Below are 12,024 nucleotides of genomic sequence, written 5' to 3'. Positions count from 1 at the left end.
ATGTAGCTTTTCATCTTGTAACATCTTATTTAGGAACCAAAAAGGGGGAGGCAGATTTGCATGACCCAGTTCCCAGCTTGGCTTTTCCCTTTGACTTAATGAATTTGGGGTCCCAAGATTTAATTTCCTTTCTCAAGGAATAGCAAGCGTGACATTGCTGAAGTGCCGTAGTGGCAATTAACCAGCGAATGATGAATGGGTTGAAGTGAGGGACTCATTCTTCAGAACATATAAGGGTGAAATGATGACCAACACCTTGTTTGTTAGTCATGTCTGTAAAAGAAATGGTTCAGTATCTCAAGTTGTCTTGCCATTTACCTGCTTTTAATGTCCGTTTTGCAGATTGGGATCAAAGCCACTCACATTAAGTTACCAAGAACAACCACAGAATCTGAGGTGAGTTTTTATAAGTTGATTGTGAAGAGGGAAGCTGAAGTGGTTTCCTCTCTGGTTTTGGTTTAGGGGGACTTTGGGGACTGACACATTTACCCAAGACCTCCAGGTACTTTTTTTTTTTTTTTTTTTTTTGAGCTAGTTTCGCTCTTGTTGCCCAGGCTGGAGAGCAATGGCGCGATCTCGACTCCCTGCAACCTCCGCCTCCCCAGTTCAAGCGATTCTCCTGCCTCAGCCTCCCAAGTAGCTGGGATTACAGGCGCGCACCACATCGCCTGGCTAATTTTTATATTTTTAATACAGACGGGGTTTCACCTCGTTGGCCAGACTGGTCTCGAACTCCTGACCTTAGGTGGTTCACCCGCCTCGGCCTCCCAAAGTGCTGGGATTACAGGTGTGAGCCACCACCATGCCCAGCACCTCCAGGTGTTCTTTCTTCACAGACTCCCATAAAGGAGATGGTGCAGTCCCAGGGGAGGAATATTTGGTACTCAAAGTGTGACTGTAGTACTGTTTGCTTCCAAATCATCTGTTGTGTTTATTAAAACTGATCCTTGGCCTGTAATTATCTGCATTCTAAAAACCAAATATGTATTCCTTTTATATGAGGTTTAGGAATAGGCAGAACAAATTAGTGGTGATTAAAGTCAGAACTGTGGTTGCCTGTAGGTGGGAGATTAACGCTAAAGGAGTAGGAGGATAAAGCAACTTCTTAAGGTTATAGCAATGTTCCATATATGTGCTGTCCAGTATGGGAGCCACTAGCCCCATGAGGCTATTTGAATTTAATTAAAATGACATAAAATTAAAAATTCACTTCCTTAGTTGTACTAGCCACTTTGCAAGGATTCAGTAGCTGCTATTGTATTGTAAGGTGCAAATTACAGAAAATTTCTGCCATCACAAAAAAGATGATTGGACATTGCTGCTCTACATCTTGATTTGGATGATTGTAACATGGGTATTATTGCTGTAATAAGTTATTAGAGTTCTTAGCTCTTTTTATTGTATTGTATTATATTTTTAGAGACAGGGTCGCACTCTGTTGCCCCAGCTGGAGCACAGTGGTGTGGTCATAGCTCATTGTAGCCTCAACCTCCTAAGCTCAAGTGATCCTCCCACCTCAGCCTCTTGAGCAGCTGGGACTATAGGCATGAGCCACCATGCCCAGCCAATTTTTTTTTTTTTTTTTTAAGACAGGGTTTTACTCTTGTCGCCCAGGCTAGAGTGCAATGGTGCGATCTTGGCTCACTGCAACCTCCACCTCCTGGGTTCAAGCGATTCTTGTGCCTCAGCCTCCTGAGTAGCTGTGACTACAGGCATGTGCCACCACACCCACCTAATTTTTGTATTTTTAGTTGCCCATATTGCCCAGGCTGGTCTCAAACTCCTGACTTCCAGTGATCTGCCCACCCAAGCCTCCCAAAGTGCTGGGATTATAGGCGTGAACTACCACACCTGGCCCTTTTTTTTTTTTTTTGAGACAGAGTCTTGCTCTGTTGCCCAGGCTGGAGAGCAGTGGCATGATCTCAGCTCACTGCAACCTCCGCTTCCTGGGTTCAAGCGATTCTCATGCCTCAGCCTCCTGAGAGGCTGGGACTACAGGCACGTGCCACCATGCCTGGCTTATTTTTTGTATTTTTGTAGAGACAGGGTTTCACCATGTTGGCCAGGCTGGTTTCAAACGCCTGGCTTCAAGTGATCCAGTAACTGCTATTGTATTGTACGGTACAAATTATAGAAAATAATTTTCTATATTTTGGGAGGCCCACCTCGGCCTCCCAAAGTGCTGGGATGACAGGTGTGAGCCACCGCACCGGGCCCTAATTTTTTTTTTTTTTTTTTGAGATGGAGTTTCACTATTGTTGCCCCAGCTGGAGTACAATGGCACAATCTCAGCTCACCACTGGAGTGCAGTGGCACGATCTCAGTTCACTGCAACCTCCGCCTCCCGGGTTCAAGTGATTCTCCTGCCTCAGCCTCCCGAGTAGCTGGGATTACAGGCATGTGCAACCACACCTGGCTAATTTTGTATTTTTAGTAGAGACAGGGTTTCACTACGTTGGCTAAGCTAGTCTTGAACTCCCGAGCTCAGGTGATCCACCCACCTCAGCCTCCTAAAGTGCTGGGATTACAGGCGTGAGCCACTGCACCCAGCCCCTGGCCCTAATTTTTAAAAATTTTTGTAGAGATCACATTTCACTGTGTTGCCCAGGCTGGTCTTGAACACCTGGGTTCAAGTAATCCTCCTGACTTGGCCTCCCAAAGTGCTGGGATTACAGGCATGAGCCACCTCGCCCAGCCATTTAGCTCTTTTATTTGATGGACTTCTTACCAGACACCTAGGGGATGCATTCTATGTTAAGTACAGGTGTTCTGCTCAGGAGTCAAGGGGAAGGTACATTCTGAAAGAACTATAATTAAACTGTTGGGGGGGAAATAGGGCAACCTAATTTTTGCCTTGAAAAGTGTTTCTTCCTACCTTTTGATTTCTATGTGATATACAAATTATATGTGGTATTACTTTTAGGTGATCAAGTACATTACATCTTTGAATGAAGACTCTACTATACACGGGTTCTTAGTGCAGCTACCTTTTGATTCAGAGAATTCCATTAACACTGAAGAAGTGATCAATGCTATTGCACCCGAGAAGGATGTGGATGGGTAAATGTGGCTTGGCTTCCTATGTCTCATTGCATGCTTTCATTTATAATATGTTTCTGTTTGGGGAATACAGCATAAATGTTTCTAAAGAGTAAAGACACCTAATTGCCTTTATTTCCTTCTTATTTCCATCACTTTTTTTTAGATTGACCAACATCAGTGCTGGGAAACTTGCTAGAGGTGACCTCAATGACTGTTTCATTCCTTGTACGCCTAAGGGATGCTTGGAACTCATCAAAGAGACAGGTAAAAACAACAAACCAAACAACAAGAAAGCATCATTTCCTGAAGCCTGGTCTTGACATGTGGTGGCATAGAGGAGGTACATAGTGGGCCATAAATAAATGGACTTGATTGGCAGAAGGGCCTGTCTAGTAAGGATGTTACCTAAATTTTCTCTCCATTTTCTCAGAAACTCTATGAAGTAGGTACTGTTACTGTTCAACTGCTAAGAGAATAGGCTCAGGCCAGGCACGGCGGCTCACGCCTGTAATCCCAGCACTTTGGGAGGCCGAAGCGGGCAGATCACCTGAGGTCAGGAGTTCGAGACCAACCTGGTCAACATGGTGAAACCTTGTCTCTACTAAAAATACAAAAGAATTATCCAGGCAGGGTGGTGTGCACCTGTATTTCCAGCTATTTGGGAGGCAGAGGTGGGAGGATTGCTTGAACCCGGGAGGAGGAGGTTGCAGTGAGCTGAGATCACCCCACTGCACTCCAGCCTGGGCAACAGAGTGAGACTCTGTCTCTAAAACAAACAAACAAAAACCAGCTCAGAGAGAGCAAGTAACTTGTCTGGGAGACAATGGAACCAAGATTTGAATTCAGAGTTATCTGAGTTGAAAGCAATTTATTTTTTGCGAAAAATAACCTATACAGTAATAAAAATTTGGATAGTTTAAAAGAATATGAAGTGAAAAGTCCCACCTCCCCCCACCCCCAAAATGGGCACTGAATCTCCACAGTAGTTCCAGGACTCGACAGATGGCTGGAAATGGGTCTCCTGTACAGTTGGCCATATTGTCCCATTACTAGTTAGCACCTTGCTATTTTAATTTCATTATGAGTACTTTTAGCAGAGGTTATTTTTTACAAGGAAATGGGTCCTGGTAAAAAGAAGTAGGTCAGAAGTTTCAAGTGGAAAGTTTTGGCCAGCATAAATGAAAATTTTCTGTGGTTGGCAAGAAAAGGTCAATCAAGCCATAAGCTTTGACAGTTCATTTCTACAGTTAAATGTATATTCTTTTTTTTTTTTTTTTTTTTTTTTTTTTTTTTGAGACGGAGTCTTGCGCTGTCGCCCAGGCTGGAGTGCAGTGGCCGGATCTCAGCTCACTGCAAGCTCCGCCTCCCGGGTTCACGCCATTCTCCGGCCTCAGCCTCCCGAGTAGCTGGGACTACAGGCGCTGCCACCTCGCCCGGCTATTTTTTGTATTTCTTAGTAGAGACGGGGTTTCACCGTGTTAGCCAGGATGGTCTCGATCTCCTGACCTCGTGATCCGCCCATCTCGGCCTCCCAAAGTGCTGGGATTACAGACTTGAGCCACCGCGCCCGGCCTAAATGTATATTCTTCAGCATATTTAGCAAACATTGTAGTGCCTTGCTTAAAAAAGAAAAAAAATCCCACGAGGACAGCACCTGAAGGCCACTGCCTCTTATTGACAGTGATGCTATCATTTGCCCTGATGCAGCTTTAACTCTTCTGCTGAATCCTTAAAAAGTATAGAAAGTTACCTTTTAAAAGTTCGTGGTCCTTACTTCTAGATGTTCATGATGTTAACATTATTATAAGAGTTTATCTTTTCCTGAAAAAAACGATTTTATACAAGAAGCACAATTTAAACCCTACCTGCCTTGACCAAGGGTCCACTGCCCTCAGCCTTGACTGCCCTGAGGACTCTGATGAAGTCATCAACTTCTCTCTGCTTTCTTCTTTGTGGACAGCTCATTCTCGGGCTCCACTTTGTGGCCACAGACACCTACAGCCTGGTTCCATCCTTAAGCCTAACAGTCATGGGATTGGATCTTATCAGCTGAGGGAAGAAATATGGTCACCTGTCCACTACTGGATACTCACTCAGGCTGTCTTTAGTAGAGTATGAGTCAGCCCTAAAAAGGACGTTGGTATATTGCCAGAAAAATGGATGCTGTGATGCAAAAAGAAAGCTTGCTGCCACAGTTAAATTTCCCCTTTATCACTTCCCTGCAAGTAACCCTATGGCTCAGGCCCTAAGCCAAAAGAGAAATTTGGGTGAGGAACTGTATAAACAAACTTACCAAATTTGGAAAGAATTACTGATACTAATCTAATTTCCTACACATCTCTCCAACCTGTTTGTTTTAACTATTTTTCCCATGTAATTTAATCTGATATCTTCTTCTGTATGGCTGATTAGCTGTATGTCAGGGTTTCTTTTTTCTTTGAGTGTAGGTTTTCTTCCCACTCCCTTATGACTCAATGAATGATCTTGGCTTAAGCTGCTCCCAAAAACCCACGACAAGAAGGACACATGTACAAGTCCCAATTTATAGCTGAAACCCTAGAGTTGAGAATATTATTGCCAAAGAAGGAATGTTTTTGGGAAGGTTTCTGTTTGATGTTAAGAACCTGTTTTTGTGCACTTATTCTGAATTCTCCACGTGGCATGTGAATGAGGGCAGCTTCTATCCTCCAGCTCTGATGCAGGCTGGCTTTTCTTTCAGGGGTGCCGATTGCCGGAAGGCATGCTGTGGTGGTCGGGCGCAGTAAAATTGTCGGGGCCCCGATGCATGACTTGCTTCTGTGGAACAATGCCACAGTGACCACCTGCCACTCCAAGACTGCCAATCTGAATGAGGAGGTAGGGAGTCCAGGGGAGAGGTGAAGGTGTTACGGTGGGGAGGGTGGGTGTTCTTTTCACACACTAAATGCCAGATGCTGCCATGTCCTTTATACTCATGACCTCATTTAACCCCATCATCTCATTTTTACAAGATGAAAAAGCAAATTCAAATTAAAGGCTGAGTGGGGTGGCTCACACCTCTAGTCCCAACACTTTGGGAGGCTGAGGCAGGAGGATTGTTTGAGCTCAAGAGTTTTTGAGACCAGCCTGGGCAACATAGTGAGACACTTTCTCTGCAAAAAAATTAAAAATTAGCCAGATGGGGTGGGCAGATGCCTGTAGTCCCAGCTACTCGGGAGTTTGAGGCAAGAGGATTGCTTGAGCCCAGGAGGTTGAGGCTGCAGTAAGCCATGATCACACCACTGCACTCCAGCCTGGGCTACAGAGCAAGACCCTGTCTCAAAAAAAAAAAAAATTAATTAATTATTTAAAAAAAAAAAACATAAAATTAAAAGCGTGCCCAAGTTTATACAGAGTTTGTTCTGTGTAATTTCTCTTTTCTTTTTTCTTTCTTTCTTTTTTTTTTTGAGACGGAGTTTCACTCCTGTTGCCCAGGCTGGAGTGCAATGGCGCGATCTCAGCTCACCACAACCTCTGCCTCCTGGGTTCAAGTGATTCTCCTGCCTCAGCCTCCTGAGTAGCTGGGATTACAGGCATGTGCCACCGCACCTGGCTAATTTTGTATTTTTAGTAGAGACAGGGTTTCTCCATGTTAGTCAGGCTGGTCTCGAACTCCTGACCTCAGGTGATCTGCCTGCCTCCGCCTCCCAAAGTACTGGGATTACAGGTATGAGCCACCATGCCCGGCCTTTGTCTTTTTTCTTTAGAGACAGAGTCTTGCTCTGTTGCCTAGGCTAGAGTGCAGTGGCAGTCCATCAGAGCCCACTGCAGCTTTGAACTCCTGGGCTTGAGTGATCCTCCTGCATCAACCTTCTGAGTAGCTGGGACTACAGGCATGTACCACCATGCCTGGCTAATTTTTAAGCTTTTTGTAGCGACAAGGGTCTCACTGCATTGCCCAGGCTGGACTCAAACTCCTGGGCTCAAGCGATCCTCCTGGTTCACCTTCCTAAAGTGCTGGGATTATAGGCATGACCCAACATGCCTGACCTCTCACCAAGTACTTTCTACCTTAGTCTGCCTCGTGGTGGACAAAGATTAGCAGTACAGGCACTCAGACTGACCTCTGGCAGCCAGATCCCATGTATGTAAAAGTGGTGGCCTCAGAGTGGAGGTGCTCCAGAGGCAGTTGTGGGCAGTAGTCTGCTAATACCTACGGCAGCTTGTTCTAGATCCCTGCATCAGGTTCCTGAGCCCAAGAATGCACACGTGCACACGTGCCTGTTGACAGTGCAGTCTCTTAAATGTGGGGAGAGAGCAGGAGAGAGGTCTAGTACCTTCTCTTTTAATCCTCCCAAAGTAGTGCTTTGTGGAAGGTGGTAGCCCCATATTCTGTAGGAGAAGAAGCAGTGTCTGGACATTATAACACGCAGGGCCCCAAGCCTGTTTGCCTCTCTGCCTTGCAGGTTCACACTGATTTCCCTATTGGGTAAAATGGCTGGTGAAAGGGAGCTCTTTGGCATGTGTAGAAATGAGCATGGCATGTGAAGGGCTGTCAGAAACAGTGCGTGGCTTACATTTGAGGCCTTAACCCAGTGTCTTATGAAATAGCCTATGACAGTTAAGAATTTAATACAAAGCTCAGGGATATCCTTTTCATTTCTGGGTTTTTTTGGTGTGTATTTCATTATTTCATTTCTGATGTCCAAATCCCCTACCCCCTAGGTAAATAAAGGTGACATCCTGGTGGTTGCAACTGGTCAGCCTGAAATGGTTAAAGGGGAGTGGATCAAACCTGGGGCAATAGTCATCGACTGTGGAATCAATTATGTCCCAGGTGAGTGTTGCTGGAGGAGGAAGGTGGCTTCTGGTGTTGAGGATGGTGTCTAGGTCATCAAATGAAGCCTGAGAGAGAAGCTTGTCTCTAATTTTATGCTTGTAGTACTAAGGTTTAGGGAGACTGACTAGCCCAAGGGTGCACAGTTAGTAGATAGAAGAGGTGCCACTTGCAGGCAGGTCTGGTGCCAGAGCTTGTGATTTTAATCATGTGCTGTACAGCTTCCAAGATGACTTTGTCCAGGGAGAAAGTGAGACGGAGGGCAGGAGGGATATATCACTTTATCTTCATGTAGAGATCACCCTTTATTTTAGCAAAGTTGTTGGATGGGTTTAAAACACAGTATAATCATTGCAAAGTGCTATCAGAGTCCAGAAGAAGGACTCATTCTGCCAAGAGGAAGGCTTTACAAGAAGATATTTGACCTGGGTTTTTTTCTAGGCTGAGAGGATAAATCTAGCCTTTTAATCATGTCCATAACTATACTTGGCATCCTCATCCCCCAGTTACCCCTTACTCCCGTCTTTTGGTTAGTACCACCATTCTTCCTTCCCACAGGTCTGCAGCCTTTTAGTTTCCCTCCCAAGCATTCCCTATATTGGATCCGTCTCTAAATATTAGGAATTGTTTTCTGTCTCCTCTGTTCTCAGTGTCACCACTGAGTGTTACCTTCTCAGCTGACAGGCTGTGATAACTTCCTTGCAGGTATCCCTCCCTCCCGCTGCTTCCCACTCAGATCTATCCCCATGCTCTCGCCTTGCCATGTTCACCTTTGGACATGGACCTCTGAGCCTCTTCCTTCTTACTTGCCAGACTCCTTAGCCTCACACTAATTTCAGTGACCTCTGCAGCCTGTGATCGCACTTGCGTGTGGTGAATACCTGTCTTCAACTTGTAAAGTGGACCACTTTCTCTTCCCTGCACATGCCTCATTTGTCCTTTGTAGTTCCCATCCCTGCATTCTTAGTGGAGTGGGCTATTCTTTCAGACAGAAAACTTCACAGAACAATACGGCAAAACTTGTATGCGTCCTCATAGATTCAAGAAAGGAACTATCTTTAACTGAGCAACTATTGTGTATCAAGCACAATGCCAGGCCTTGGGCTGCACAACTGAATAAGGTTCAACTTGACCTTCACCTTCAGCTTCTTCCTCCCTGTCATGTCCGTTATTCCTTCCAAACCTTGTTTGATTTCCCCTTACCAAGGGATGATCTTTCCTTCTCTCCCTCCCTCCTCTCCCACAGAGCATGTGTATTGTATCTTTTACTGTATGTGTCTCACGTGTGGCATCCTGTGCTCTCCTACCTAGATAGCTCCTCAGGGCAGTGGTCACTGTGGCGCCACATCCAGCCTCCTGCCATCTGACCACTGGCACTCATATCTGTTGAATTGTTGAAGGGAGTTATAGCAAGAATAGCCTTTTTTCTCCCTTCCCATCTCAAGTTTCAGATGTAGACGCTGAGCTGCCAGGAACATTAGTCACTGTCAAGCCTTCACCGTTTTTAACCTCCCTCCCACTCTCCCCACCGTGCTTTTAAGACAGTAGCTCATAATTGATCACTCATTTTCTTGTAGTGTAATTATCTAACAGGCGATAAAGAAATTGCTCTCCTACAACTCCGCACTTTGAATACTTGCGATATGACATTCAAGCTCAGTCTGTTTAAAACCTTGCATCTTCTGTAACATATTTCTGCTTTTGGCATTTTTTTTTTTTTTTGGATTACATGTGAGAGATGGAGAAGAAAAACCTGGGTGGGGATCTGGAGTCTTGCAGATAGGTAGGAAATGTTGACTTAAACATGAAACTTGCCATCTTGTTCACATTAATTTCTTACATAGACAATAAAATATGAATAAAATCAAAGCAGTATCTTCCCTCCTGGTCACCAGTGTTTTTACTGGTAATTTGCATATAGGCAAATGAATGTTGATAAAGCTGAATGTTATAGTGTCCCCCAAAGGATGGCAGAATCACTCAGTTATAGACCAGCAAATGGGCTGCGGGACCTAAAGACTGATATTTGCATATGTTCATTTTAGAAGCAACATATTCTACCACCGAGCTACTTCTTGGTTCATATTTTAATTACTTAAATAGTTTGCATGGTCCGCTCAGGGATAACATTGTAAGTCACTTGCCAAATTAAGAGTGAATCAAGGTGTGTATACCTTTTCCAAAGAAGGAATATTTTTAAAGATTCAAGTGCAGGGCAGAAAGTATTAGCCAGAGAAACACATAAAAGTGTTCTTCCTGCTTGGCTTACTAAAGATAAATTGAGAAGGGCCAAATCAATAGTGTTTTATTTGGAAGGGTTAAAAAGAGGGAACAGATTCCCCACCCTACTCCAATCCAGTCTCAACCTATCCAGTGTAGCTGCTTCTGGACTGGCCTCTATTATTAGGGTCCCCAAATTAAATGTAAAAGAGTCAGGGCTCAGCTGGATCTTTTTTTTTTGAGACAGAGTCTCGCTCTGTCGCCCAGGCTGGAGTGCAGTGGCCGGATCTCAGCTCACTGCAAGCTCCGCCTCCCGGGTTTACGCCATTCTTCAGCCTCAGCCTCCCCAGTAGCTGGGACTACAGGCGCCCGCCACCTCGTCCGGCTAGTTTTTTGTATTTTTTTAAGTAGAGACGGGGTTTCACCGTGTTAGCGAGGATGGTGTCGATCTCCTGACCTCTTGATCCGCCCATCTCGGCCTCCCAAAGTGCTGGGATTACAGGCTTGAGCCACCGCGCCTGGCCTCAGCTGGATCTTTAGTTGAATTTTGTACATGTAATTTGGCAAGGAAAGAGAAATTCTGGGGCTGGGGGTAGATAACCAAAATGTCTGCTCATTACTGAGGTCATATACTTAGGTTGAGCAGTGGTCGCTTTTTCCACTGACCACATCATCCTATCCACGAAGCACTGCGTATTTAGCAGTGCCTCGTCAACCCTGACAGTATTTGGTTTAGGAGCAAAACTGAACTCATCCAGTGCTGCGTTTACTCGTGTAGTCAAGATATGTATCTCTTATCTGTGGGAAAACGAAAATGACTAACATTAACACATAGAAATAGATGCAGCAGGTATTTCAAGCTAACTACATGTGAAAGACTATTGAAACTTGTACAGAGGGCAAACCTCTACCTATATTTCCTTGGCATTTTGAAATGACTCTAGGGGCTGTGAGAGAAAATGTTCTGCCATAGTTTGCTGCTTTATAATCTTTTAGAAACCTGAAACCATCCCAGTCAGTTGTGTTTACCAGCTCCTTTTACTCCATATAAAAAATATCTTACGTATCTGTGGTGGAAAGAGAAACTCTCGCGCTTGGAGGTTGCTTTTTCAATTTCAGTAATGTACACATTTTCTCATTTTGCCCTCAGCAAACTTGTGATAGGTAGTGTTAAGCCTTCTTTGCATTTTGGACTTCAGATTAATATGGAGCCCACAGGAGCTGCAGAACTAACTTTTTTTTTTTTTTTTGAGCTGGAGTTTCACTCTTGTTGCCCAGGCTGGAGTGCAATGCTCACTGCAACCTCTGCCTCCTGGGTTCCTGCCTCCTGAGTCAGGTTCCTGACTCCTGAGTCTCCTGCCTCAGCCTCTGAGTAGCTGGGATTACAGGTGCCTGCCACCACCCCCAGCTGATTTTTATTTATTTATTTATTTTTTTTTTGAGACAGAGTCTTGCTGTGTCGCCCAGGCTGGAGTGCAGTGGCCGGATCTCAGCTCACTGCAAGCTCCGCCTCCCGGGTTTTTACGCCATTCTCCTGCCTCAGCCTCCCGAGTAGCCGGGACTACAGGCGCCCGCCACCTCGCCCGGCTAGTTTTTCGTATTTTTTAGTAGAGACGGGGTTTCACCGTGTTAGCCAGGATGGTCTCGAACTCCTGACCTCATGATCCGCCCGTCTCGGCCTCCCAAAGTGCTGGGATTACAGGCTTGAGCCACCGCGCCCGGCCACCCCCAGCTGATTTTTAAAAATATTTTTAGTAGAGACAGGTTTCACCAGGCTGGTCTCAAGCTCCTGACCTCGGGTGATCCACCCACCTTGGCCTCCCAAAGTGCTGGCATTACAGGTGTGAGCCACCACGCCTGGACCTAACTTTTAATAAAAGAGCTGATGCTACAGCTAATCTCTTTTTATTTATTTATTTATTTTTTTTTTTTTTTTTTTTGAGACGGAGTCTCGCGCTGTGTCACCC

General features: G+C 45.1%; 1 protein-coding gene across 1 annotated transcript in view; it reads left to right on the top strand.

Moving 5' to 3' along the window:
• LOC116271308 (C-1-tetrahydrofolate synthase, cytoplasmic-like) overlaps nt 1-10,295 on the top strand; it is a 36,990-nt gene extending 26,695 nt beyond the window's left edge. The window contains exons 4-8 of the mRNA XM_031658409.1: nt 343-396; nt 2,924-3,060; nt 3,206-3,306; nt 5,762-5,898; nt 7,726-10,295. Of these exons, the coding sequence (XP_031514269.1) occupies nt 343-396; nt 2,924-3,060; nt 3,206-3,306; nt 5,762-5,898; nt 7,726-7,890 (594 nt within the window). The 3' untranslated portion in view covers nt 7,891-10,295. The remainder of the gene's footprint in view (nt 1-342; nt 397-2,923; nt 3,061-3,205; nt 3,307-5,761; nt 5,899-7,725) is intronic.
• Nucleotides 10,296-12,024: the final 1,729 nt, after the last annotated feature.

This window comes from Papio anubis, chromosome 18 (genome assembly GCF_008728515.1).
Source record: "Papio anubis isolate 15944 chromosome 18, Panubis1.0, whole genome shotgun sequence".
NCBI classification, from domain to species: Eukaryota; Metazoa; Chordata; class Mammalia; order Primates; family Cercopithecidae; genus Papio; species Papio anubis.
Note: the sequence above shows the minus strand (reverse complement) of the source record. Positions and strands in the feature narration are given on the sequence as shown.